The sequence below is a fragment of the Macrosteles quadrilineatus genome, unplaced genomic scaffold (genome assembly GCF_028750875.1).
Source record: "Macrosteles quadrilineatus isolate MER2022 unplaced genomic scaffold, UCM_ALF_1.0 Scaffold_8__2_contigs__length_117827958, whole genome shotgun sequence".
In the NCBI taxonomy this organism is placed as follows: Eukaryota; Metazoa; Arthropoda; class Insecta; order Hemiptera; family Cicadellidae; genus Macrosteles; species Macrosteles quadrilineatus.
The window spans coordinates 79,048,159-79,073,208 of record NW_026542601.1 but is presented as its reverse complement, the minus strand read 5'-3'; the positions used below and the strand labels follow the sequence as shown (position 1 = coordinate 79,073,208).

The 25,050-nt window shown below is 32.6% G+C and overlaps 1 protein-coding gene across 1 annotated transcript; it reads right to left on the bottom strand.

Moving 5' to 3' along the window:
- Nucleotides 1-1,492: 1,492 nt before the first annotated feature.
- Nucleotides 1,493-24,449, bottom strand: LOC129001755 (uncharacterized). The gene is made up of 4 exons (XM_054429190.1): nt 24,339-24,449; nt 12,757-12,894; nt 11,666-11,902; nt 1,493-1,631 (listed from the first exon to the last, which is right to left on the bottom strand). The coding sequence occupies exons 1-4, from the start codon at nt 24,447-24,449 to the stop codon at nt 1,548-1,550; spliced, it is 570 nt and encodes a 189-aa protein (XP_054285165.1). The 3' UTR covers nt 1,493-1,547.
- Nucleotides 24,450-25,050: the final 601 nt, after the last annotated feature.

The window sequence follows — 25,050 nt, the reverse complement described above, 5'->3', positions numbered from 1 at the left end:
GTCAGTCTACCACAATACATTGCATTGCATTAGGATCGATGTAGACAGACAATGTACATAAATAGTCTACATTGCCTAGGAAGGATTTAGTAACAGCGGGGTCAGTGACCGACGGTGGCTTAGTTACAGAGTTATTTAGTTACAATGCCATTAGTTACAATGTCATTAGTTACCCTGACAGTCACTAGGACATCGCCTGATGAAGAGACTCGTTATATAGTTACTTGAAACTGCCTTCCTAGGTCCAGGATAGTTTTATTTGGTTACCTTTGTTGCATTGGGGTTAAAAGTAAACATTTGTCAGTTAGCTAATACACATATAGTACAATAGGCCTTCTTTGGGTGATAAAGTTTCATATAGTATTTTTTCAACTTGATTCTAAAATAAGATTAAAATAGTGGTTAAAATCGTTAACTACTCTCAAACATTTACATGCAATTTGGTTTAAGTTATGTAAAGATAGGATTTTGGCCAATTAAAGTTAGAATTTTTATTTGAGTTAATCTTTATTATGAAGGTATTTTTTATCTATTCTACTACCTGTTTCGATAGGAAACATACATTTCAGCAGAGCTGTTGTATTTAAAAATTTTTATAGTTGACAATATAATTATTCTACCTTTAAGTTACTGTTAGTAATTAATTAAAAAAAAAAACTATAAAAAATAATCATGTTTTTGTTTGACACTCAATTTCTCTTGTCCATTGTGACTAACAATATTAAACATTAAATTCAGTTGTTAATGGATGAAAATATTAAAATTTAGACTTATACCATTGACTTTATTATAAAGTCAATGCTTATACTAATCAGAAAATAAAAAATACACAAGGTATAATTTACACTTACACTTATGAATATTTTTTAATCCTGGACCAATCAGAAATGTCTAATAAAAATAAAATATATTTTTTTTTTACTTTATTTAATCTACAATCTGTTCAAGTTGAACAATAAGCAAATGATATAAATAGTAATACAAAAATAACTTGAAGAACAAAAATAATAAACTAAAAATATTTGTTGTTACGCAGAATGATTTATTTGGCCATTCTAAATTATATTTGGCCGCATGGACCATTAGTTAGTTCCCTGATGACAAATACAACTGAGTAAAGACATGCGATACTGCGTAAAGGTCTGACATCTCAAATCACATCGCTTACTTTGCCTAGTCCCTCACTTAAAACACTGTAGAGAAAATATTTAAATTTTGTCCATATCTATTGAAATACAAAATGGTTTTAAATTTATTTTAATATTTCTAAAACTTTCATGAAATTGTTACAACTGGTATTTTTTTTAATTGTAAGTTATTTAAGAAATAAATTATTTTTGTAACATTAATATCTTCCGGTGAAAAACATTAATCTGATAAAAACAAAAGACAGGTAATAACTATTACGCAAAACCTTTTGAAAATGTTTTATCAGTGTTTATTTTACAGCCATTTCAGGATGAAGCACATGAAGGTACTAAGATCTTCCTCCTTTGAATTAAAGAATATTTTTTGATAACTAAGGAATGAATCATCTGACATTTTAATTAGCCTTGAGGCTTCTTTCGTCTATGATGGTGAACCACTGGGCCGAGAATCTCGTCAGCTAGGTCATAGAGTTCATTGACTGACTGAAACAATACAATATAGTGTTAGAATATTTACCTAACCCACCATGTTAAACTTCCTTATCCCAAGCGTGATGTATACAACTTCTTTACTTCTCGAGTGATGTAAAGTTGAAAAAAACTCACTCGGTGAAGTAATGAAACCCATTTAAATAACATTGAGTGATTAACTTAAAAAATATATCTCTATGGAGCCAACGACGTTCAACGCTAGAAATCAGCTGTGCGCTTGAATTTTATTCTTATGTTTTGAAGAATTTTCCTACCTGGCTTTTGTTTGTAAATGAACGTTACTGTTAGAAGATGAGTGAAATGGACAATAAAAATTTTGTTCGTAACCTCCTGTATATTGTCGGGTCAGGTAAAATCTTGTACGTTATTCAAGAGCGTGTTTACATCATGCAACGAGTGGCCTGCGTGATGTAAAAACGCTCTTACTACATTTGTAAGGTAAATAGCTATTGTATCTGTTTTAAGTATGTCGTTAACACCTTTTTTGTCCTAAGACGCTAGGCAAGAGTGTTGTGTAAGAGCATTGTTTTTCACATTACTTCAGACTAAACCTAGGGGTTGCGGCATTATCACTTAGATAAAATCCATTGGTGATTTGGCGGGATTTGAACCCAGCACCTCGGGAACCGAAGTCTCGCGCTCTAACCACTTGACCAGCTCGCTCCCCAACAGCTTGGACATCAGGTGGCTTCAATAACACATTCACAAATATATAGAGGGTTTGGACAACCTTTTTAATAAAGGTTACCATCCTTTTTAAATGATACTCTATTGATGTATATTGTATATACCAGCAAAAACTGTAGCTCATGAGCTGATTGGTTATATTTATGCAACAGTACCATACGACATGGTACCATATTTAATGGTACTTAAATAGATTTATTCTCTGTATTTTAACATCGGATTGAATTTATTAACATAATTCTTTTGTGTGTTCTATATAGTTAGGTAAAATATGACATATACTTGTGGTTACAATGTGTGTGATTTTTTAAGACCACCAGTTCCATAGAAAAAGTTTTGGAATTTAACTGGTTTAATGGTATATTGAATTTCAAATATATAACCTAAATTGAGTTTATAATAAATATTTCATGTGTTTACATGTATGTGTGTAGCCTATGATTTATACATAGTGGGTAAAATATATTTTAAGGACAATATAATGTGGTTAAATTTATTGAATGTATTTAATATACTTGCCAAATACGTCAACCACGTTTTTAGTAAAATTTTTAACCCCTATAAAAACAAATAATCTATAAATGTTGTTGTTCACTACTCTGACAATTGAGTTAACTATAGGCCACAAAAACCCGCAATCTGTCCACTTAAAAAATATATTTATAAAAAAAAAATACTGTATTGTTTTTTACAAGCTAAAGTCTTTGTTTACACTGTACTGAGTCTATGATCCGAAAGTCCGTAAGTAACTTTTTCGCAAGAATGATTTACTTAAGCATTCTTTATCAAAATAAAAATAAAATTCGACCACTTTGAAAATGGGTTATGAGGTATGTAGCACATTGAATAAATTAATCATGTTTCTGTGGTCTATTTGTTGACATTAGTAAGGTAGTTTTACAGTTGTAAGTAAATTTTTTTTTTTTTTTTTTTTTTTTAAAAAGAGGTTGGCGGCCTCTTTTAACCTTGCATCTGCCCGTCCACATAGACTATAGTCGGGGCCAGGTTAACGCTGGGCAGACCCGCAGGCCATAAAACCGATAAGACCCTATTCAGCCCGGTCCTCGCCACCGAACCCTATTATGCCGCTTCGCTGGGCGCGTGACTCACTGCATCGGCAGTACAGTACGCCAACGTGAAAATCTTTATTTTTTTAACTACGTGAAAAATAATGTGATATTCTTGTTCGTCTTAAAATTCTGACAAAATTGATATAAAACTAAAATAAATCGGCTTATTTAATAGTTAATAAATTAATGATAAGTTATGTCATGTAATAACACAGACATTGTATGTTATAAATTATGATATAGTATAAAAAGTAGGTCAAAAAGCAGTCAAGGGGGGTCATTACTAAAAAGAAAATCTCTGTCTTTTAACATAAAAAACAATAAACGCGCGGATACTTCATTCCTGATAATGCTTTCCGTTTATTTAAAGGTCAAAAGAAAACTTGCTACTTATAAATGCTTAGATCCTATAATAATAATTATTTTAATTAATTTACAATTAATTAATAGTAAACCCGTTGCTCGAAATCAAGGAAATAAATTTTGATTATTGTAAAAAAAATAACAAAACAATTTATTTAAGAGTCCACTTTACTTGAAAAAAGGGGGTAGGCCTACTGTACTTCCGGGGAGACAATAACTGCTGCTCTGCCATAGATAAACGTATTCGCAACAGAAACCAACAGCAACTGACCGATATCTCATACAGTGGCGATAAGGAAAACAAACGCCAGGGTAAAGTGCAACATAATCTGAACGCTCGACGAACGCGTTACTCATCGCTAATAACGCCGAACAAATCACCAATTGGTAGAAACGAAACGCGTCATCGAGGAATGAGGGAGACGCACGTCAATTTTGCGTGTTAAGAGACAAACAACTGTGAGTCACTCTTAAAGATCTGATAGTATTATGTTCGTAATTTTCATATAATTTGAAAATACTTGCAAACAAATTGAAGTGGATAATTATTATTGATGATTAGTAGTAAAACAGATAGTTTAATCATGTATAATTATGAACTATGTTCTATCAGACAAGTTTTGAATAACTTACCAATACTATATCATAATGTATAACATACAATGTCTGTGTTATTACATGACATAACTTATCATTAATTTATTAACTATTAAATAAGCCGATTTATTTCAGTTTTATATCAATTTTGTCAGAATTTTAAGACGAACAAGAATATCACATTATTTTTCACGTAGTTAAAAAAATAAAGATTTTCACGTTGGCGTACTGTACTGCCGATGCAGTGAGTCACGCGCCCAGCGAAGCGGCATAATAGGGTTCGGTGGCGAGGACCGGGCTGAATAGGGTCTTATCGGTTTTATGGCCTGCGGGTCTGCTACAGCAAAGCAAGGAGTGAGCCAGTACAGTACAAAGGTGAACTGTACTGATAAAATGTTATCGGCAGTGACCAGAATCCGAACCCACGACATCGCTGCCTTGGGCCCGAAGTCCGCGACGCTACCGACTGAGCCACCGACTCACTAACCCAAATAAATGCTCTAGGTTGTATTCAATGGATGATCAAATTCAACATAAATTCCATTCTCAGTAATGATTACAAACATTTTCGATTGTTACTAAAAAGGAACAAGAGCTCTATTTACGAAATCGTCAACTCTTGTAAATAAGTCGTCTTTGAAGCTATGACCTTTTACGACAATTGTTCTGGATGAATATTTTACTTAAAATAACTTATGTTTTCACAAAACCCAAATAAATGTATTTTGGTAAACTGATTAAATAAATATTTAATGGTTTAAAATTACATAATCCTCTCTTGAATCATTGATTTTTGTTAATTAATTGTTTATTGCGTGACTATTAACAATAAAATAAAACACATTAAAGGGATTGTAGAAAATTGTAAATGTTGTGTTACCAAATTGTTTAAAATGTTTTATCTATACAACTAGCAGAGTACCCGTCCTTCGTACGGGGTTGGCATATAAGTATAAATGCTTATTGTAGTTATGGGAGAGGACACGGTTTAAGAAAATTTTGTCTTTTAATTTATACGGTATCCTATAGTGTCCTACAGTATCTACCATAGCCCTAATTTTCTACCACTGCACCTAAACCATGAAAAAAAAGTTAAGTTCTCATTGTGTACCACAACTTTTTGTTGCTAGTTGGTTAAAATTAGCGGCCACATACAGATTGGCCAATGGTTTAAGGGTCGTTTCTAACATACAGATTGACCAAAGGTCCTAATGAGCAGGGGCAAAAAATGGGGGCGGAGCCTACAGCAGCGATGTCCCGTGGGGGAGGAGCTTGTCTATTCAAGTCAAGTGTTTGTTAACTTTTTCTAATCTTACCAGTCACAGAGGTGGCCAAGTTCAAGAGACGAATTTTACTTTTTAAAACACTAAGTTTTATGTAAACTGTTAAGTAAACAAATAAGGTTTTTACATTCAACTGAAGCTTAAACAAAACAGTGCGGTATTCTAATACAAATAATAGGCTATAAAATCTAACTAATTGCTTATTAACTCACTATCAATTTCTATTCAAGTACACAAAGTACATTTTTTGGGAGGTCAAGTTGGTTACGAAATTGTTCGTTTCTTTGACCTAGTTATAGCAATAAGGATAATGTTACCATTTAAAAGTCCTGAAGTGTTCTTTCAAGATTCAAAGCATAAGCATTCTCGTTTTTATACCCATTGTTTGAAAATTACCTTGAATATCTGTCTTAGTATTTCGCACACGATGTTCATTTTTAAGTTCACAAAACCAATCTAGCAATATTCATTATAGGAGTAGTATTTTAACAAAAGTTAAAAAAAAGGAAAAAGATATTCCATTGGAAGTGAAATAACCTGAATATAATGTTCTACCACAGAGTATAAAAATATACTCACTTGTTCAACATTTACGTAAACCAAAAATTAAAATTCTAAACTTCAAATAATTCTTAACATTTTGCCTTAAAATCCTGAAATAAATAATAATTTGTTATTAGTATTCAGTCAGCTACATTTTCAGTTGCCGCTAAAAGAAAATAATAACTCCAAATTGGAGGTATTATTCCGTTTAGATGATATCCCGTGAAAGCATATAACCTCGTCATATTAACTTTTAAAATTGCAGAGTTTGTGAATTCTGCTGTCAATCATCTGAACTTGTTCAAGTTTACAATGAAATTTTGTTTACATCAAAGCATATGTCCATAGTACAATTTTGTTTACATCCATACGAAAATTGGGTTATCTGTAAGTCGGTGATGTTTAAGTTAAATCAAGAAAATGTTGTATTATCTATACTTCAGTATTATATAAAAATCTAATGGTGTCTGTCTGTATGTGTGTTACTAATAGGTGCAAAAACTACTGAACCAACTGGGCTTAAATTTTACAAAAATATGGCTACCATACCAAGTACCATTATTGGACTATTCACATTTCAAAACTGACCGTAGGCTTTGCCCCTTTGGCTTTAGAAGTTCTGAGGTGAACATTTTAAAAGTAAATATTGACTGGTCTCCATGGCTGCGATGAGAACACTAACAATGGTTTTTTACGTTTGCTTTGACATTTAAATGTAAACAAGAAGAACTGCTAAGAAAAAAAAAAGATTCTATAACAGTTGCTGTATCAACTCCGGCTCTGCTTTGGATTTTTTAAAGCGTCTAAGTTATGAAAATAATATTATTGATATGTTTTCATGGAAACAGTATGAAAATTACAATGTACCTATAGATGTTTTGTATGAATTTGGATGCTACTTTAAATAAATTCAAACTGCTTAACTTGTGTTAGATTAACTTAACATAACTTGCACATCACATTGTTTTTTTATATGTATATTTAGGTAAATTAAGTTATTGTGTTTTGCTAAACCTATGCTTTTCCCATGTTATTCTTATGGAGAATAAGTAAACTGTTGTAGTTTGCTTGTTTGTGAACATATTTTGATCAAATTTGGAAAATGTTTTTACTTCTTACTAACTATTCACATTTTACAAAAAAAAAAAAAAAAAAAAAAAAACAGTTTTACCCTCCCTGATACATCAAACCTAAGTACTTGTTAAACTAATTCTATTTAAATCAAGAATAAATGTTATATTTTTAAGTAGACATTTCAGTGTAAATCCAATCAGTCAAATGGAAATTCGCTTAGTCTGCAGGTTTGCTGTGGCGGGGGTATTTTATCTTAACATAGCTTTCAGTTCACATTTACTTTATTTGATACATTTATTATTTGTGTTTTGCCACACCACTGATTAAATTAAACCAAGGAAAATATCATAAAACTAAGCAGTACACAGTTCTTCTTTTCTTTCTCACAGTGTTCTTTTGTTTCTAAAATCAATGAAATATCTGTTACTATGTTTACTTAATGGTAAGTGTGAAAATGTAAAGGCAATGGACGATGGAACTGATTAAAAGAACTGGTTTGTATATTAAGTTGTTTGTTGATATTTTTTATAGAGTAGAACCAGAGATGCAATGAAACATATACTGTATTTGCTATTATATTTTTTAGTCCTTGATGCTTTGATAATCATATTAGTTTTGTCTGCTGTCTTTAATGCTGAATTATTTGTTTAAAATTTTTATAGTACCTATAGATATAGTTTCATTAATATTTCAAAAGACTGTATTGATAAGGCACAGCAATATTTCTAAAGTTTATAACAGCTGACTTAGTTTTGCTAATGATTTATTGATCGTGAGTGAAGAAACTGAAGATGGAAGGATTTGTGATTTAACATAAAGAAGAGTGAAATTTAAAAAAGTGTTCATTTAAATTAAATAATTAGTATTTTTGCAACTTCAAAATTGAAATTTAAAATGTCAATAGTAAATTAAAAGATATTTAATTAAGGGAGATGAAGGTAAATCATATATGTCAAAGTTGTATTCGAAGATTTGGTCAGGGTTTCTCATATCAGCCAACACAAGATTTAAAATTAATCAAAACCAAAATGGTGCTATCCACTACTTACCAGATTTAAAAGTTAACTTTAACTTTCCTATAAGGCCATAAAAGTTGAACTTTGTTTCTAAAAGCGTTTGCGGATGTGTAACTATTATATGCAAAAGATGTAAAGATTAAAATGTTTCTATTTTGTGTCCTCTTCCCGTTGCAAAGCACGGGTACAACAGCTAGTTTTGTATAAAATGTAAAGAAGAAAATGGTTTACGTTAGATTTTTTTTCATAGTATGTGTCATTAGTATTATTAATCTTTCTAAAGTTTCCTTGAAGAGATCGCGCACACAATGAATAAAATAGAGATATGATGAGACATCATGTTTTCACCCTTAAAAACTACAATATATCGTATTACTCTGAGGTAGTACTAATATTGTGAAATTTTGTGAGTTTGTTCGTTTGTTTGATATCCAATCACGCATTAACTACTGATCGGATCGGGTTGAAATTTGGTATGAAGATAGCTCACATTCCCGATTAACATATCTAGACATATTCTTATCCCAAAAATCATTTCGGGCTCTGCCCCAATGGCTCCATAGTTTCCCATGTTGTTAACCTTATGAGTATTTATATTTAAAATGAATTAAAAAATGTTGTCAGCTTTTTCAACTACACAAGTTGGTTCTTCGATATTCAATAGCATTAAAGAGACCACCTCTGTATCTGGTAAGATTAGAAAACGTTAACAAATAGATTACTTGAATAGACTAGCTCCTCCCCCACACACATCACTGCTATAAGCTCCTCCCCCATTTTTTGCCCCTGCTCATTAGGACCTTTGGTCAATCTGTATGTTAGAAAAGACCCTCGAACCATTGGCCAATCTGTACGCGCGCAAATTAGCGTTAGTATTTTTCGCGTTTACTTGTCACAAACATCCATCCATCCATCCATACATCCAAACTGTCTTACTTATAATATTAGTAGGATAAGTAAACTGTTGTAATATTGCTTGTTTATGGATCAATTTTTATCAAACTTGGCAAATGTATTTATTTCATAGTAAGCTAATGATATGTTCCTTAAAATCACACTTCGTTGCCCTCCCTGTAGGCAGCAAAAACCTAGGTACTCGTTAAACCTAATGTTATCGTTGGTGCAATTAGTAGCGCCATTTGAACAGCTACTGCAAATCAGCGCTACTATTCTATTTGCTAGCAGCTATACCCGGGCCTTGCATCGGGGTCAGTATGCAAAAGAGACAATGTTAGTTCTTAGAAACATGCCAAATGGTTTTCCAAATGCCAAATTTAGAAACAAAATTTAACTGTACTACTTAACTTGATAATAGTACGTTTTTGTTAAATCTTACTGTGATTACTTATTTATGCTACCTACCATACAAAACCAAAGATAGATTTTAAGGTATAATAAAAGAATGTATTTCATGGTTTGCACTGTAAACGAAAACTATCACAATAAACCTCATAAAACTCAGAATAAGAGCCTAGATTGATAGGGCAATGATTATAGAATCTTAATTATTTCCTATATCCATGAACAATTTTTTTACAACGAATTATTCCCTCTAAAATATTATTACAGCATTTCACAAATATTAGAACAGACTCAGTATAATAGATCATAAACATAAACAAATGAAGTAACTGAAAGATTCATATACTAATGAAATTCAAATTATATTAACATATGGTTTGACAGCTCCATTTAAGTAATGTCAAATAATGTTTACATTCGGGCTAGTGACATCATTATTTTAAATTTATAATCCTTACCCTCTATGTTCTAATATTCGTGCAGTATTTAATATGTTTGAACCAGCTGTGTGGAAATATGAAATCAACATTCATTTGACAGTTAGTTCTGCTTGTTTACATTTTTAAACTTTGTAGGTTTGTTCTTTGTTACCATGGATACCATCAATCAATATTTACTTTTAAATCTCTCACCTCAAATTTTTGAAAGCCCACGGGGCAGAGCCCTAGGACAATTTCGAAGCGGGAATAGTTCTATATGTATCCTCGGAGCTGTAGCTTCATTTGTGTGCAATTTGAGCCCAGTCGGTTCAGTAGTTTTTGAGATTACCTCATACAAACACACACACACACACACACACAGACACCACCTCTTCTTTATAATAGTATAGATAGATTAATACGCTACATGAAACTTTGTCGGTTGAACTCCTCCGCCATTTCTTAACCGATTTTATCCATTGACGTCTTATTGGAAAGAGCGTGTCGCGTAGATTTGCAAACTGGCCTTACATTTTGAAAAGGTACCTTGGGCTCTGCCCCAGTGGCTTTGAAAGTTCCCATGTTATCCTTATGAAGAACATAATTATTTACATTTTGATCAGCTGTACAATTTAATTGCTGTTATTTATTTTTTAATTCAATGAAACGCATTGAGTACATTTATTTACTATTTATTTGAGTTTGTGTAAATATAACCCCCCAAGACGGATCGTGTTAGTATGGTCGTATCTTAAATTTGTGTATTTATCGTTGTTTTGTGTCCCTATGACGGATCGTGTTAGCATGATTGTAACTTAAATTTTGCATTTATCGTTGTTTTGTGTAGCTATAATTATAATTTGTTTATTTATTGTTTTTTTTTTCTTTTAAATGCCTCCGACGCGACGACAACGACACATATAGACAGGAGGCGTAATCGTGATAACGACCGCAGCTACAGAACAGTGGCGTGTAATAGAAAGCTAACTCATCACAGTCAGCACCTGACCCTGGACAATTTCAACTACTGTATTAGGTTACAAATGTGCCCTAACACTACCCCAAAACGACTTTTCGTTCTCAATTCGCCCTCTATCAATGACCTGTGTTGCCTGTACAGCGAGACATTTCGAGAAGGAGAAAACCGGCCGGAGTGCTTTAGGTTTATCAATAACGAAGATAAACATGGTCTGAGTTACACACCGGTAATCTTTGAGTTGACTCTTTTAAACTCGTTGTAAATATTACTGTTATTCGTTTTGAAATAACTCCTGTAATACTTTGCAATTGCTCGATTTCGAGCAACATGTGCACTAGTTTACATTATTACAAAATGTTCAAAGTATTGTATTTACATACAACATTTTCCTTCATAAACAACGTATATTGTTTAGTTTAACTAAAAATTTAAATTATGGCTTTGACATCCCTTTCCTTCCAAAATTATTTTTCGTTCAACTGGGTAATTCAGAATCTTCGAATTAAAAACCCCTCCCACGTAAAATATATAAGATGTAGAGCGAAGAAAATTTAAAGTAGGACTACACGATTGAAAGACTTTTGAATTTGAATTCACTTTACCACCCTATTAAGTATCTTGAAACCTCCCGGAAAAAAAACTAACAAAATCTTAAAAGGCCACACACCTTTAAAAAAAATATCCACACATACCTCAATGGTCCTCATTTTCTTCACTAGTGGGTTCTCATACTTTGTCTTTTCATATTCTTCTTGTGAGAAGATCTCTCCCTGTTCAATCTTCCTCTCCATTTCCCACAGAATCCTCGCCTTCTCCAGTTCCTCCTGGTCCAGAGGCACCGGAAGTTCATCATCACTGTCGCCGTCACACCCCTTCATCTGGTCAAAGTCGAATCCCTTGGAGAGTTTCGGCTTTAACTTCTCCGCTACCTGTAGTCATTTAAAAACAATGTGTTAAAGACAAATATCTTAACTTGATAGTAAAATATCTAATACGAATTTATCATAATAAAAAGAAATATTAGAACCTGTTACATTTTTGGTTAATAATGTTAAAATCTTTTCCTAACAATTACAGATTGGATTAATAGGATCCTTTATACATTTTTTCGTCAAGTTTAAAGAATCTAATAGAGTAAAAGGTAGGACTTTCTTTCGTGCAATGCTGAAATGAGTATGTTATTAATATGGATAAATTTAAACTAAAGTACCATCAACATAATTTATCTTGAGAATAAGGTATTATTTGAACACAAGACCTCGTAAGTACTTTTGAAATCGTTTAACATTCAATAATATTTTGAGTGTAAAAAAAACATTTAACGCAAATGCATCTCAACAAGGGAAAGGTTGACAGCGTATTAAAATGAAGTCAATAATATTGACTCAATAAAAGTAATAATCAATATAGGACACGATAAATTGGCATTTAAAATATACTAAAAATAACTACTCATAACGTCTAAGAGTATTTTCGTTTATAACCTCTTATTGCCATTGATTATGATGCATTGTCTCAACCACTCACTCATTGCATCAATTAAATTGGTCTTAACAGCAGATTTTTTAACGTTTGAAGCATTGCAATTTTACCTCTTTTCTCTGAATCCTTAAACCTCATTGGTCCAAACTTTTACAGTAAAATCAGTTAACAATACTGTTATGTGAATCTGTTTAATTCTAACTTAGACTAGTTTAGAAACAGTCGTAGGTAAAGTATATTTACAATGATTATTTTAAATACTTAGAATAATTTTCACCTGTTACCTTATACAGTAACCAACCTTAATTTTGGTTTCCTCAAGCATAGAGCTCGTCATTTTGGAGACAACAAAGACTGGATGATCAGCTATGTAGGGAGCTTCGTCGATCCCCATCTTTCCCTCCAAAATGAGGCGTTTTTCCCGCTCGAGCTCCCAAAGCTGAAACAACAGGCCTAGTTGCATTTGATGACTACCTGTAGGCCAACAAAGCAAATTATACATACTTCTTGACTTAAGTGAACAAAGTGAGATCATATTATCTTTCTAGATACTCCACTTCTCCCGCCTTGGTTTTGAGAAATAGAATAAATACTATCTACAAACATATATTTTTATAGGGTGATACGGCGTTTAAGTCATCCAGCATAAAGTATTGACTGTTTTATGGTACCTTACAAAACTACTACTTTTAAATGCTGACATCATTTTGAATTTTTTTTATATCATCTTAAATTTAATCATATTTATATAACAGTATGAGGTGAATACAGCATTTACAGATTCTCTAAATTACACATTGAATTGCCAAGCAACACCCTTAAAATTTTATTTGCCTTTCTTGCTGTTTAGCATAATTTTACTTGCTAAACTGCAGTTCTATCAAAGAGAAGCATTGATAGGTTTATGGAATATGTGTGAGATAAGGAGTCTTAATTTTCCTACAGTTACCTAACAATGTACATGTTCTCTCACTGATTTGAGAAAGCAAAGTGGCCAATTCGCTCATCAGTGAGACAATGTTAACATTGTCTCACTCTAATTACTTTGTCTCACTCCAGATTTGCAACGTGAAGGCACGAAATAGTGAGCACGTAACATGTAGGCAACGTCGTATGCGCGCGAAATACGTTGGCAGCACTGGCTGTAAATCAGCTGGTCAGTTGTTGTACTGTTGTATTTGTCACTTCACATTAAATGTTATATTGAAAGTTCACTTCTGTGTAAAAATAGGTTATGTTTCTTCACAAATTTATTTGTTTTATGGTAACTGTAGGAAAAGTATAATGTGCAACTCGAGTTCAAAGTACAATTGCCTCACTCGAGAAACCATTCCGTGAGTAAGGATTTCTCTCGAATGAGTCAATTGCTCACTTTTCTCACTAGTTGCACAAATAACTATTGAACATTTGTTTAGTGATAGAAAAATGGTTTATTTACACTTAGTTTTAATAAACCTTAGATCGTATGAAACTAGAACTTCTAACTTATTCAAATGAAATTACCTCTCCCAACAAAACTTTTCCCCCGTTCCCAAAAAAAGTACAAACTCGTACGGTCAATTAAATTGTTAACTTCCGAAAATTTAATGTTGTAATCCATAGAGGCCCTCTTGTTCTAGAAATATCAAAGTGAAATATATACTTTGAGTTTTATTACACATTTAAACAAACCAGTAAAAAGATGATGCCCTTTTGGTTTATATGAGGTTAACGACTAAAATATCAATTACTGACCTGTTCCCAGTATGTATGTTAGCTCGCGCTGAGTGAACAAGAAAGCACAAGGATCGATTCTTTCTGAGGTTAGGAACTATCCATCAGTGGCTATATTACTTTGGTGGATGGATATGGCCACAAAAATGAAGCTCCCATAACTTCGACATGTCTGCTATAGACGTGTTCCTCTGCATTTGTATTTCCACGTGTCTCCATCGTTTACTTGTATGAATCCACGCCATGTTAAAACATTACTTACCATCAATGTTTTACAGTAGCATTATTGGAAAATAAATTTCAGAAAAAAACCCATCTGATATTAAATAGCTCTTATTTTTGGATAGCTTAATGTGAAGTTTTTCGTTCAACTATGACGTTTTAAAACTCTTGAAAGGTGTTTTAAACCACTTATAGTAAAATTGTGTTACTAAACATGGAAACTATTCATTGCTTCCATAGGTTTGTTGGATTACTGTACAGGTAATAAGTAAAATAGCCCAGATAAATATATAAGAACTTATGCCTAAAAGTTACGCGCCACTATTAGCATTACGATCTCAGATAATTAAATCAAACTGGTGAAAAAACTACATTCTATTTTAATTTACTATATTGTGTTCACCATTATCATTAGTTGTATATATGTAACTAAGTATAGCATTCATAGTTTTCTTTTTTTTACCTGAATGTAATATTCAAAAATATAAGGGAAAATGCATTATAAAAAGTAAAGCTAAACAAACGTTTAAAATTTTACCATTTATACTCCACTAAGTTTTGCCAATCGGAATTTCACAGCTAACCATCTAGTTAGTCTAAAACCAGAACTAACCCCATAGATGCAGGGAATGTTCTACAAATACTTAAGAAACCAAAATATTTGTGAAATTTTTCTTTAATTAAATAGATTTTGGAAAAACTACCACGATCAAGTTCGGTTGTAAAATATGAAAGAATAAATATTGCAAAGAGACACAATGTCGGCCAAAAGACTTGGGAAATCTTGGACTTATTGCACCAATAACAGTACACCACGGGGGGTTACAGTATATTAAATTTTCCATTTTCCCCAACGAAAATAATTGCGTTAAACAACCAAAAACACAGATTTGTCCAAATCTTTGCAAAGATTTTTTAAACCCACAATGTGTAATTTAGAAACATTATAAGTATGATTGTAAGAAGTTTTAGTATGATTGTAAGAAGTTTTAGTATGATTGTAAGAAGTTTTAGTTGGATTGATAGCCTCTGTAAACCCACAAATAAATTTGTGTATCGCAAACACAACAACATGTATGTTTTTCAACACTAATAACAAAATAATATTATTTTTTTAAGGGAGAGTACGGAAAATGCTTTTACGCACACAGGTACAAAAAAAAACAAAAAAATATTAGGGAAAGTATTATTATCAATTATGTTTTGAATGCTCGATAATGGGATTTTATCTTTAAGAATTTTTACTTAGTATTATAACGTCTTATTCATATAAACAGACAGTGCATCATTTCAAATTAAGCTATAAAAAATTTCTATCTTCCTCTAAGAGATGCAAATTTGATTCATGTAATGAATGTAAATCAGATACGTCCAGTAGATTGACAGTTCATTTTGGAAAAGGAAGTTTACTACTAACTAGTAGCGCAATTCTGATATATGGTTTCAGTTTAGTTGTAATTAATTAGCTTACAACTGTAAGAATAATTTCACTAAAACATATTAAACACGAAATTCAACATTTCGTGGTACTGATACGTTTCCCTATCTTTCATAGCTTAGCGTGGATAACAATTTGTATCCAAAAAGAAGAAAGAAAAACATGAATAAATTAATCATTTTTGTATCCAACTTATCTTACTTTCTATGATTATGAAGAATATTTAATGCTTCTTAAAATTCTGTCCCTTTTTGTTTGCAAAACTAAAAAATAATACTGTATATCAGACTTTTAATCGCCAAATTCCCTGATTTAATAACATGATTATTGATTCTTCCATATACTATCTTTACCAAAAATGGTTTTGTTTCACAAATAGTCAAAACCCGAAACCATAAGAAAACATCTTATTTAAAACTTTTCAAGTCATAAATCAAAATCTTTAAGTTCAGATATAGAACTTTCCGAAAAGTAAAACTTCAAATAAAAATATCTTTAAGACTAACATATCTTCAAGAAATCCTAAACTATTTATTCTTGAGATAAAAAGTAAAAGTACGATATTTTACCTGCTCCGCTTGGACCCCAACCATAGCTTTAAGACTCCGGAACAATAGAAAGTAGGCAGCACGCCATCCGTCAGTCAGTCTGTATAGTCTTTACTGACAGTTTCGTGTTTGCTCTTATATTTTGCTTTATTGCCCTTCCAACTTATATCATTCCTCTAACTATCCTAACAGAAAGTTGGATCATGCATGGACAGGTTGAACACGCCCGTCTTTTACTCATGGTTTATGATTTATTGGGGAATTTTTAAGGTTTACTCATAATGTGAGCTTGGATGGGATTTAAAAGACTAAACGTATTGGTTGCATATTAAAAACAAGTCACATTGTTTATTTAAGTAAGGAAGGTCACTTTAAGTTTATATGTATAATTTTGGCAATTAAAACCTCACTAAGCATAGATTTTTGCAGAAAGTACACATTTTGAAAGATTCACGGGGCAAATAGTCTTACATTGCATTTTTAATTATTGTGAGAAAATAAAAGAGGTGGTGGAAAAGGAGTGTTATAACATTTGTCATAGTACTCTCTCTAGATACTGTGCTCTAAGATGGAATTCATTCCAAAACTATGAATACTAAAAACATGAAATGAATAAATAGGACTATGGCTCTTCACTCTTTGATCAAAATATTTTCTTGATGGAAATTAAAAATTGAAAAAATATAATAAGAAATATAACATAATAGCTACTGTCCCTTAATCACAACCAAGGATACGAAGCATTTAACGTCTTTACAGCTTATGTTTACGATTGTTTGTTTATATTTATGTAAACAATGTTGTATGTGTTTACATTGTATGTATTTGAAAATCCATTAAAACAATTTTATTGTGTGTTATCCATGCCAGTGGAATTTTTAACGATTTGAAAGGGAACGGTCCAAACCCTGGTCTTAATATTTTCTACTTCGAACTATTTGTTAGATAGCACCAACAATTCAAAGCCCAATGACAAATGGCATCTGGGTCTGGAAACGTCCTCGCTTGGAATCGAACCGGCGACCTTCAGCTACTCAGAACCGTGGATCAAGTTAAAGAGTTATCGAGTATATCAAGGCCACACTATACTACCAAGGTAGTATATCATCTCAGTGGGATGGTTAAAAAGTGTGTTAAATTAATTATTTAAATTTAATCGATCCCAGCATTTTTTAGTAAGACACAATTTTGTTAAAAAAATAAGGGAGGGTGGAAAGAAAGAAAAATAAACTGTATCAGCAATCTGACACATACATTCTCTTATTAGCTTGTCAACAACCTTTATCATGGGAAAGCTGTGGGAGTAACTATGATAATTTATTGGAAAAATCATAAAAGTTTCAAACAATTTGGAACCATAAATGTTACAGCAATGGGAGTTTGCACTATTTTGTTTTGAATTATAAAAACCGGCTTTTTTCCTAAAATCCGAATTTTTGTTATTTTATGTTTTTTTTATGGGAAAATATCGTAAGTTACAATAACTTTTGAACAGCAATTTTCACGGAAGTGGAATTTGTACAATTTTGTACACAATTTGAGGGACCATAGCATACTAATTTTAATCAAAACCAGATTTTTCTTAAATCCGATTTTTGGTTATTTTATGGGGTTGTATCGGAAAATAAAATAAGTTACAATAACTTTTGAACCGTATTTTTTGCAGAAATGGGATTTCTACCATTTTGTTCAAAATTTAAAGGACTGTAACGTGTAAAATTAATTATCAATATCGTTCAGGCCATTTTCTAGAAAATCCGATTTCCCGTTATTTTATGGGATTTTATGGGAAAATCACCATTGAAAATAAAACTAAAAAGGGAAAAAACTTTTAATTCAAAGTGGTAATAATATATTTTCAGATGATGTAGCACCACCTGTTTTGCACGCGGGGCTTAAGCCAATCTTGCCACGGTTTACTCCATGTATAATTCATACTGGACTTCTATCTGAAAATTGACAGACTCAATCCCCTCGACAAATAAACTGTATACTGTAAATACGACGTATAATACTGCTTCAAGCTTCTAACTGGACGTATGATACGTAATTGTGAAATTGTGCACCGTGGAAACCTGATCAAATTTGTAGTTATTATGAATTTTAATTTGAACTGACTGTTTTAACACCAAGAGTGTAAACAAATTTGATGTTTTTGTTTTCAGTTGCAAGGAAAGTGATGCAATATTCCCGATCCACAGTTCGAATTTTTAAATCATAGTTAAATACTCTACAATCCAGGAGTATTGTATGGCTAAACTCTCCGGCTGTTTGTGAAATCTGGTTTCGTTGACCATTGCAAGTTAATCTGGTTGCAAATAATCTAGATAACTAGTGCACCTGTTGCTCGAATTCGAGCAATTTTAAAGTGTTGCACGTGTTATATCTATATATTAAAACAAAATCACAGTCTCAATTTCCGATTACTTAAAAGAGTCAACTCCAAGATAATTGTAATCAATCACTCCACTTACAACTCAGTTATCGAAACTGGAAACGAATGCTCTTGTGTGTATCATGTGTTTTTACTACAATTAGCTGTAAATAATACAAATTATTCGTATGTTTAAGTAAAGTAAACAAAATATTTTCTTCACAAGATATACATTGTGATTTTGATGACCTGTGGGGCAAATCCCGAAGACTTTTATTACAGGAATTGGTGAAAGGGGGCGTCTACTCAAAAAATACTTAATTTTTACACATCGCTTGTAAAAATCCGTCCATTATTAACGGAGGAGTAGTGTTTCGTAGAAATCGCCTTCACGTATTATATATAAGGATATGCTTCCACAATCTTAGTAGATGTCAAATCTAGGTATTCTGGTGATAACATAGATCTGTGCAAGTAAGACTACTTTTTTCAAACCCTTATAGTTTTCTTAGAAACCATGTTTCCAGATAATTGTTTCTCAACCGTTTGCGTGGTCATGTACTCTATATATATTGGATATTAGAAGTTCCATAAAGAAAATTTTTCTTTGACCAACCTTCTATCTTGGTACCCAATTTGCTACATTTTACAGAAATACATCTTTAACACGTTCCACAAATTCTGATGTCCGTACACAAGAAAACCGCTCCTAATGTGCCCATTATTCCACAGAACATCCTCGTATGAATAAACACATAAAAGAAAACATTGTCCTACACACACATAAATTAAGAACACATTGTCGCCCATTAGTATGAGACGAAATACTTTCGTGCCATTCTAACTTTGGACTACCTTTCTCTACTTAATCCTTTCTGGACACTATTTTGTGAAAAAAATGGCTCAGCTTCCCAAAAGCTCATTATCCCCTGATTAAATAGTGTGCAGAGATACTCCTGGAGCAGCTCTTTTTTCTTTTACTCTTTCAGGATCAGGCCTAAAATGTGCTGGCTAAGCTATTTTTCTCTCTCTTCACCCCTTCAGACATCCTTATATTTTTGTAGATACTCACTATCCACCCCACCATAAATGCTGTCATAAATGCTTGTTTATTTATCCTAGTCATATTTTAAAGACTCACATAGCTAAAATATTTTCAGCTAAGGACCTCTCTTACATACTAGAACGCAAAGCTACTTCTAATGATCTATCATATCTTGCCACAATTTACCTAGAGCATAGGGCATAACAGTGTCGTGCAAAGCTAACCTCTGACCATATGCAAACCTTCGTCAACATCTGGACCTCTAATTTGTAGCATGAATTATTCGTGACACACTTAGTCACGAAAGCTCCCCAAGGCTATCTACCCCAGGGCAATCTACCCAAGGTTTATAAAACATACGTACAGTTTCAGTGGGCTCATCAGTCATCACGCTCTGAAAGTCCACCGTCACGTCATCATGTAAAGCTATTAGCCTACAGACCAACCTCCCTCTCCTGTATCCCCCTTGCCACTTTGTTCTCGTAGATTCCCATTACCTCCACTCTTCTGTCTCTCATGAACTCCTTGCTCATCAGCCTGGTGACGACCTCCTCGTCTCGCCCCAGGTCTCCCATCCTTCTAAGGTCATTCACCTCGGTCTGTATGCAACTGACTGCATGTGTCTCCCCACCACTAGTCGATATTTATCTAATATTTTCACGTGCTGTTCTCCATCTTGTCTTTGCGGCGGAGGCCAAGACTAGCTCAATGTTATCGTCTGACTTTTTATGTTTTTATGCCGACATCGGTGATTTGCCTCCCGATCTGGGATGTTTATGAGTTGAAATCCTTTCTAAAATTTTATTTGGTGGATATATTTTGCTTTTTGAGACATTTCATACACGCGATGGATATGTTTTATATGTTGGCGTATATACAAGAATTTATAGGTTATCGGTTCGTCTACATTTATTATCAATGCAAGATATATTTTTTGTAAATTCGTTCAATGTATTTTTTCCAAGACATAACGTATCAATTTATACTATGATCTACTGATTTATGTGTTTACCTTTAATTTTAACAAAAAATTAGGTTTATGAAAATATATCGGGGAATAATTATTCATAAGTCTGAATGTATCTCTTGTTTATATTTTTATGATGAAAAAAGTTATTTTAATTTGATTTGATTTATTAGTTATGATTGATAGTGGAACATATTTTTGAGACCTTAAATAATTTATAGCTTAACTTGTAATTCTATAAATATAATTTATAATTTCAAACATCGTATAACCACTGTATAATAAAACTGTACATAATTGTGTATAATAATGTATCTATGTTACACATAGATTGTCAACGATGGAAATTTAATGAAAATATTAAAGAATGCTAAGACAGAAAATACAGATAAATGTATAGCACCCATATAACGCCGGACTATTTTATTTCATTTTTGAAATGAACCAATTTGCTAAATCCCAGGTCGTAACTATAACAGGATTATGAGTTTCACGCAGGTTATTACCGCATCTGATCTGATGTAGTCATAATAGCGTGTTGGGCGTAGTGTGGGTAGTTGGTAGTTATAAATCTAGTCGTATTAAACATGTTAACAAAATAATTCAGAACAAAATTGTTTCAACTACCCCTTACAAATATCTAGTCTGACTAGAAAGTAGATAGTGTTCCTATGTTAAAAAATACTGAATGTAAAACTATTGTGTTCAGTATGTTAACTACGAAGGAGAAAGATTTGTTTGATAATTTCACACGAGCAAAACCCCGCGATTTATTTTTTACGATGATACTCTGTTGTATAATGTTTTCTGCAAATTATTCAGGGATATGTACTGACAACACAATCTGCTTTTTATGTCATTTTAATGCATTCTTTACACATTTCCTATGTAAGCATCATGTTGGTGTGTTTTTGGTTGAACTAAATGTTGGGTTTGGTAAAAGACTCTTGTAATTCAAAATTATCTTTAACACAACACGATAGTATATTTGTGTAACCTGGACTTGTAAGATTCGTTTGTACGCCGAATGTATGTCATACATAACACAAATATTTGCATTAAATAACAGAAATATTTAATGTTAATAACAGCTCATTGTGTATTCTCATTGAATACTACAAATAGGTAAATATGTTACATTATAGTTGTATATAGTAATCAAATTAGAACTTATTTGATTAATTAATATCATTTAAGTTGACAAAGCTTACTTAAACCTAACTTGATTTAATAGTGCAGATTTAACAATTAGAAATTACTTTGGTGTGTTTTAGATATAAAATAAACGTATTTTTTGTGTTGGTAGCCTATATTTATAATATGCCTATGAAGAGGCCGATGTTCCCGCCCAATGTACACATATACTCGTGCTTCCCGCGCTTTTAAACTCCTTATTTAGACTTTCTTTGTCCAGCAAGCGTCTCCTCGAGTCACGTTCCGTTATATCAGTAGAAACCACTTTTCCCGGAAATTCACATGTTTTCTAAGCTCTTTTGGCCAAGTCTAAAACTTTCAATCGGTTTTACTATATATTTAAAATTTTGTAAATGACCACAATAATTCGTTAAAAGAGACCATTTTCGGTTATGGACTGACTATTTTTTAATGATTTGTGTCAAATGATATATTCGCATAGGAAACTGACTACATATACAACAGGATGTTTAACGTAAACTACAATACAGTGTTTGCATTTATGGACAAAAAAAAGCTTAAAGCTGGGTTTTCCTAGGCGCGGAGTCGGCGAGCGGAGAGAGGAACGCGGAGAGCAGAATTGAAATTAACATGGCATTCCGCTCCGCTTCTAGGAAAACAGAAACATTAAATTTCCTAAGACAAGTGGAGTCCGCTCTCCGCGTTCCTCTCTCCGCTCGCCGACTCCGCGCCTAGGAAAACCCGGCTTAATCTGGGGTTTCCTAGGCGCGGAAGTGGAGAGCGGAGAGAAGAACGCAGAGCGCGGACTCCACTTGTCTTAGGTAATTTAATGTTACTGTTTTTCTAGGAGCGGAGAGAGGAACGCGGAGAGCGGACTCCACTTATCGTAGGTAATTTAATGTTACTGTTTTCCTAGGAGCGGAGAGAGGAACGCGGAGAGTGGCCTCCACTTGTCGTAGGTAATTTAATGTTACTGTTTTCCTAGGAGCGGAGAGGAACACCATGTTAAATATCTTTTCCGCTCTCCGCTTCCGCGCCTAGGAAAACCCAGCTTTAGGCTTTCTTGCTTCTTTCACTTCACTTACGATCAGCTGATATGCATTGTTGCGCTCTTGTCTGCATGGTTTAAAAGTTATTGGGAATTCGTTGAAAATAAGGCTGGATATTTTTTTTACAATCTTAAAGATTGTATACTGTAGATGAATATATGAAATAAATCAATCAATTAGTGTCGTGAAACAGTTGTAACTAAGTTTTCTGGATCCTACTTGGTCAATCTAGTACCTAATAAATCAACCACAGGTTTATACAGAATTTTGAAGGAAAATAATGAAAAACTTTTGTGTTTCATATAGTAAATTGAAATTTCTTTTTATTTGTATAGTTAAATTGTTTTAATATAAATTTATTTTATTTTACTTAGTCTTAAACACAGGTTGTGTTTCGGATAGAATCTTGTTACTCACAATGACTTCTCTATAACACTAAACCAAATAGAAAACAATGCAACTATGCATCTTAGCCGACACGATAACGAAGGAAAGAAATTAGAACTGCATATTGTCCCTAAATAGTGACTTTACATACTTGTTATTTGGGTTGTCTTTTGTGAAAAACGTACTGTAAATAAGCGAAAAATGTAACGATATTTTATGCTCTCGTCCATCAATTTTCAACTTATCAAATTAATACAATATTAAATGTCTGTACTTGGACTCAACACATTTCAATATGAAAACTACAACGTCCGCTTGCATTTACCGTGATATGATAAGAAAAGAATCTGTTTACTAGTATGGGACATAATGAACTGTTCAACTAACACTTTAAACTCTAAATACAACCTATCTCAACATCAAGGCTGATTTTGTATTAATATGGACTTATTTTATGAGATCAATAAAGCTTGCTCCTGTCATATAGCTTTCCTGCTTTGCACCAATCTTTTAATCATGCTCAACTAAGAGTGTAGTTTATTCTGAACTGTATGTTGTTGTAAATTATTATCTTTTATCGTAGTAAAAATCCTGAAAATACGAAATAAAGCTACATTGCTGACAAATTCAGTGAAAGTATAGTTCAACAACGTCACCAATGCTATACAAACTAGTTCCAGTTGGTTCTTATTTTCTTGTTGTATAAGATTATTTCTGTATCCATATACCTTTTAAAGCTTGTGGTCCGTAGTCAAACGTGGCTACAAAGTATAATTGAGTAAATGAACACGAATTTCCAATATTATCTAATTTAATATTTTCTTTCCATGGATTAACAATAGAATTATGGATAAATTTCTTTGCAAACTTCAGCATTAAGTTAACTTTTATCACTATTTAAAAATTCCTAGTGTATTGAAAACTTATGTGTGTCTACTTAAATTTGTCTTTAGAAAAACCAATCAGCAATGGAAACAAGTGTTACCTCTCTTTCCTCCAGGCGCCTTTTCTGTAACATTTTATGATCCTGGATGACCAAGGACTGCCTTCTCAACATGTAGTTCCTATTCAGGATCCTTCTCACATCAGGATCCATGTTCTTCAACCACTTTACAAACACTGGTCTTATAAAACTCAGCAAGGATAACTCGTCGATGTAATTTTAAATGAATGTCATGTTATGCCTGATGGGTAGGCGCACGGCATGTGGCATATCTTAAAAGATCTCCTGCTTTTAGTATTTTTGTAGGGTTGAGTAATTTATTGATTAGTAATCTATCAATCTTTTGCTGAAATAAGTTGACGAGTGGAGTTTCCTAAAATATTTTAGCCTTGAGTTCAAATAGATTTTGTTTTACTATTCGACGAAGTAGAGATCAGAGTCGATTGCATTTCTATAATAATATTGTAATAATACTGTAGAATTCAATGACATAAGTCAAATCTACGATTGGGCTGTGGGCAACTAAACATTTGTTAAAGCTAAATAGTTTGCGTTGCAAGTCTGTTGCTGTAACGTTTAATTTTCAATGTTTACAGACTGATAAAAGTATATTATAATAATTGGTTTATGGTGAATTGCCGATTTTCAAAACTCAAATTAAAACTAAGACATATTGAAGTTTCATGATATCACATTTTGAATTTAAGAAACAGATTAGATTATAATATATTGCATTAGATTGTGTTTAGTTATA

Bases quoted from the DNA above. Each gene is read 5' to 3' on its own strand.
- LOC129001755 (XM_054429190.1), bottom strand. From the start codon at position 24,449: ATGGATCCTGATGTGAGAAGGATCCTGAATAGGAACTACATGTTGAGA. The intron at 12,895-24,338 runs GTAACACTTGTT...CTGTTGTTTCAG, and splicing joins GGCGCCTGGAGGAAAGAGAG to CTTTGGGAGCTCGAGCGGGA. The intron at 11,903-12,756 runs GTTGGTTACTGT...AAATGACTACAG, and splicing joins TTGAGGAAACCAAAATTAAG to GTAGCGGAGAAGTTAAAGCC.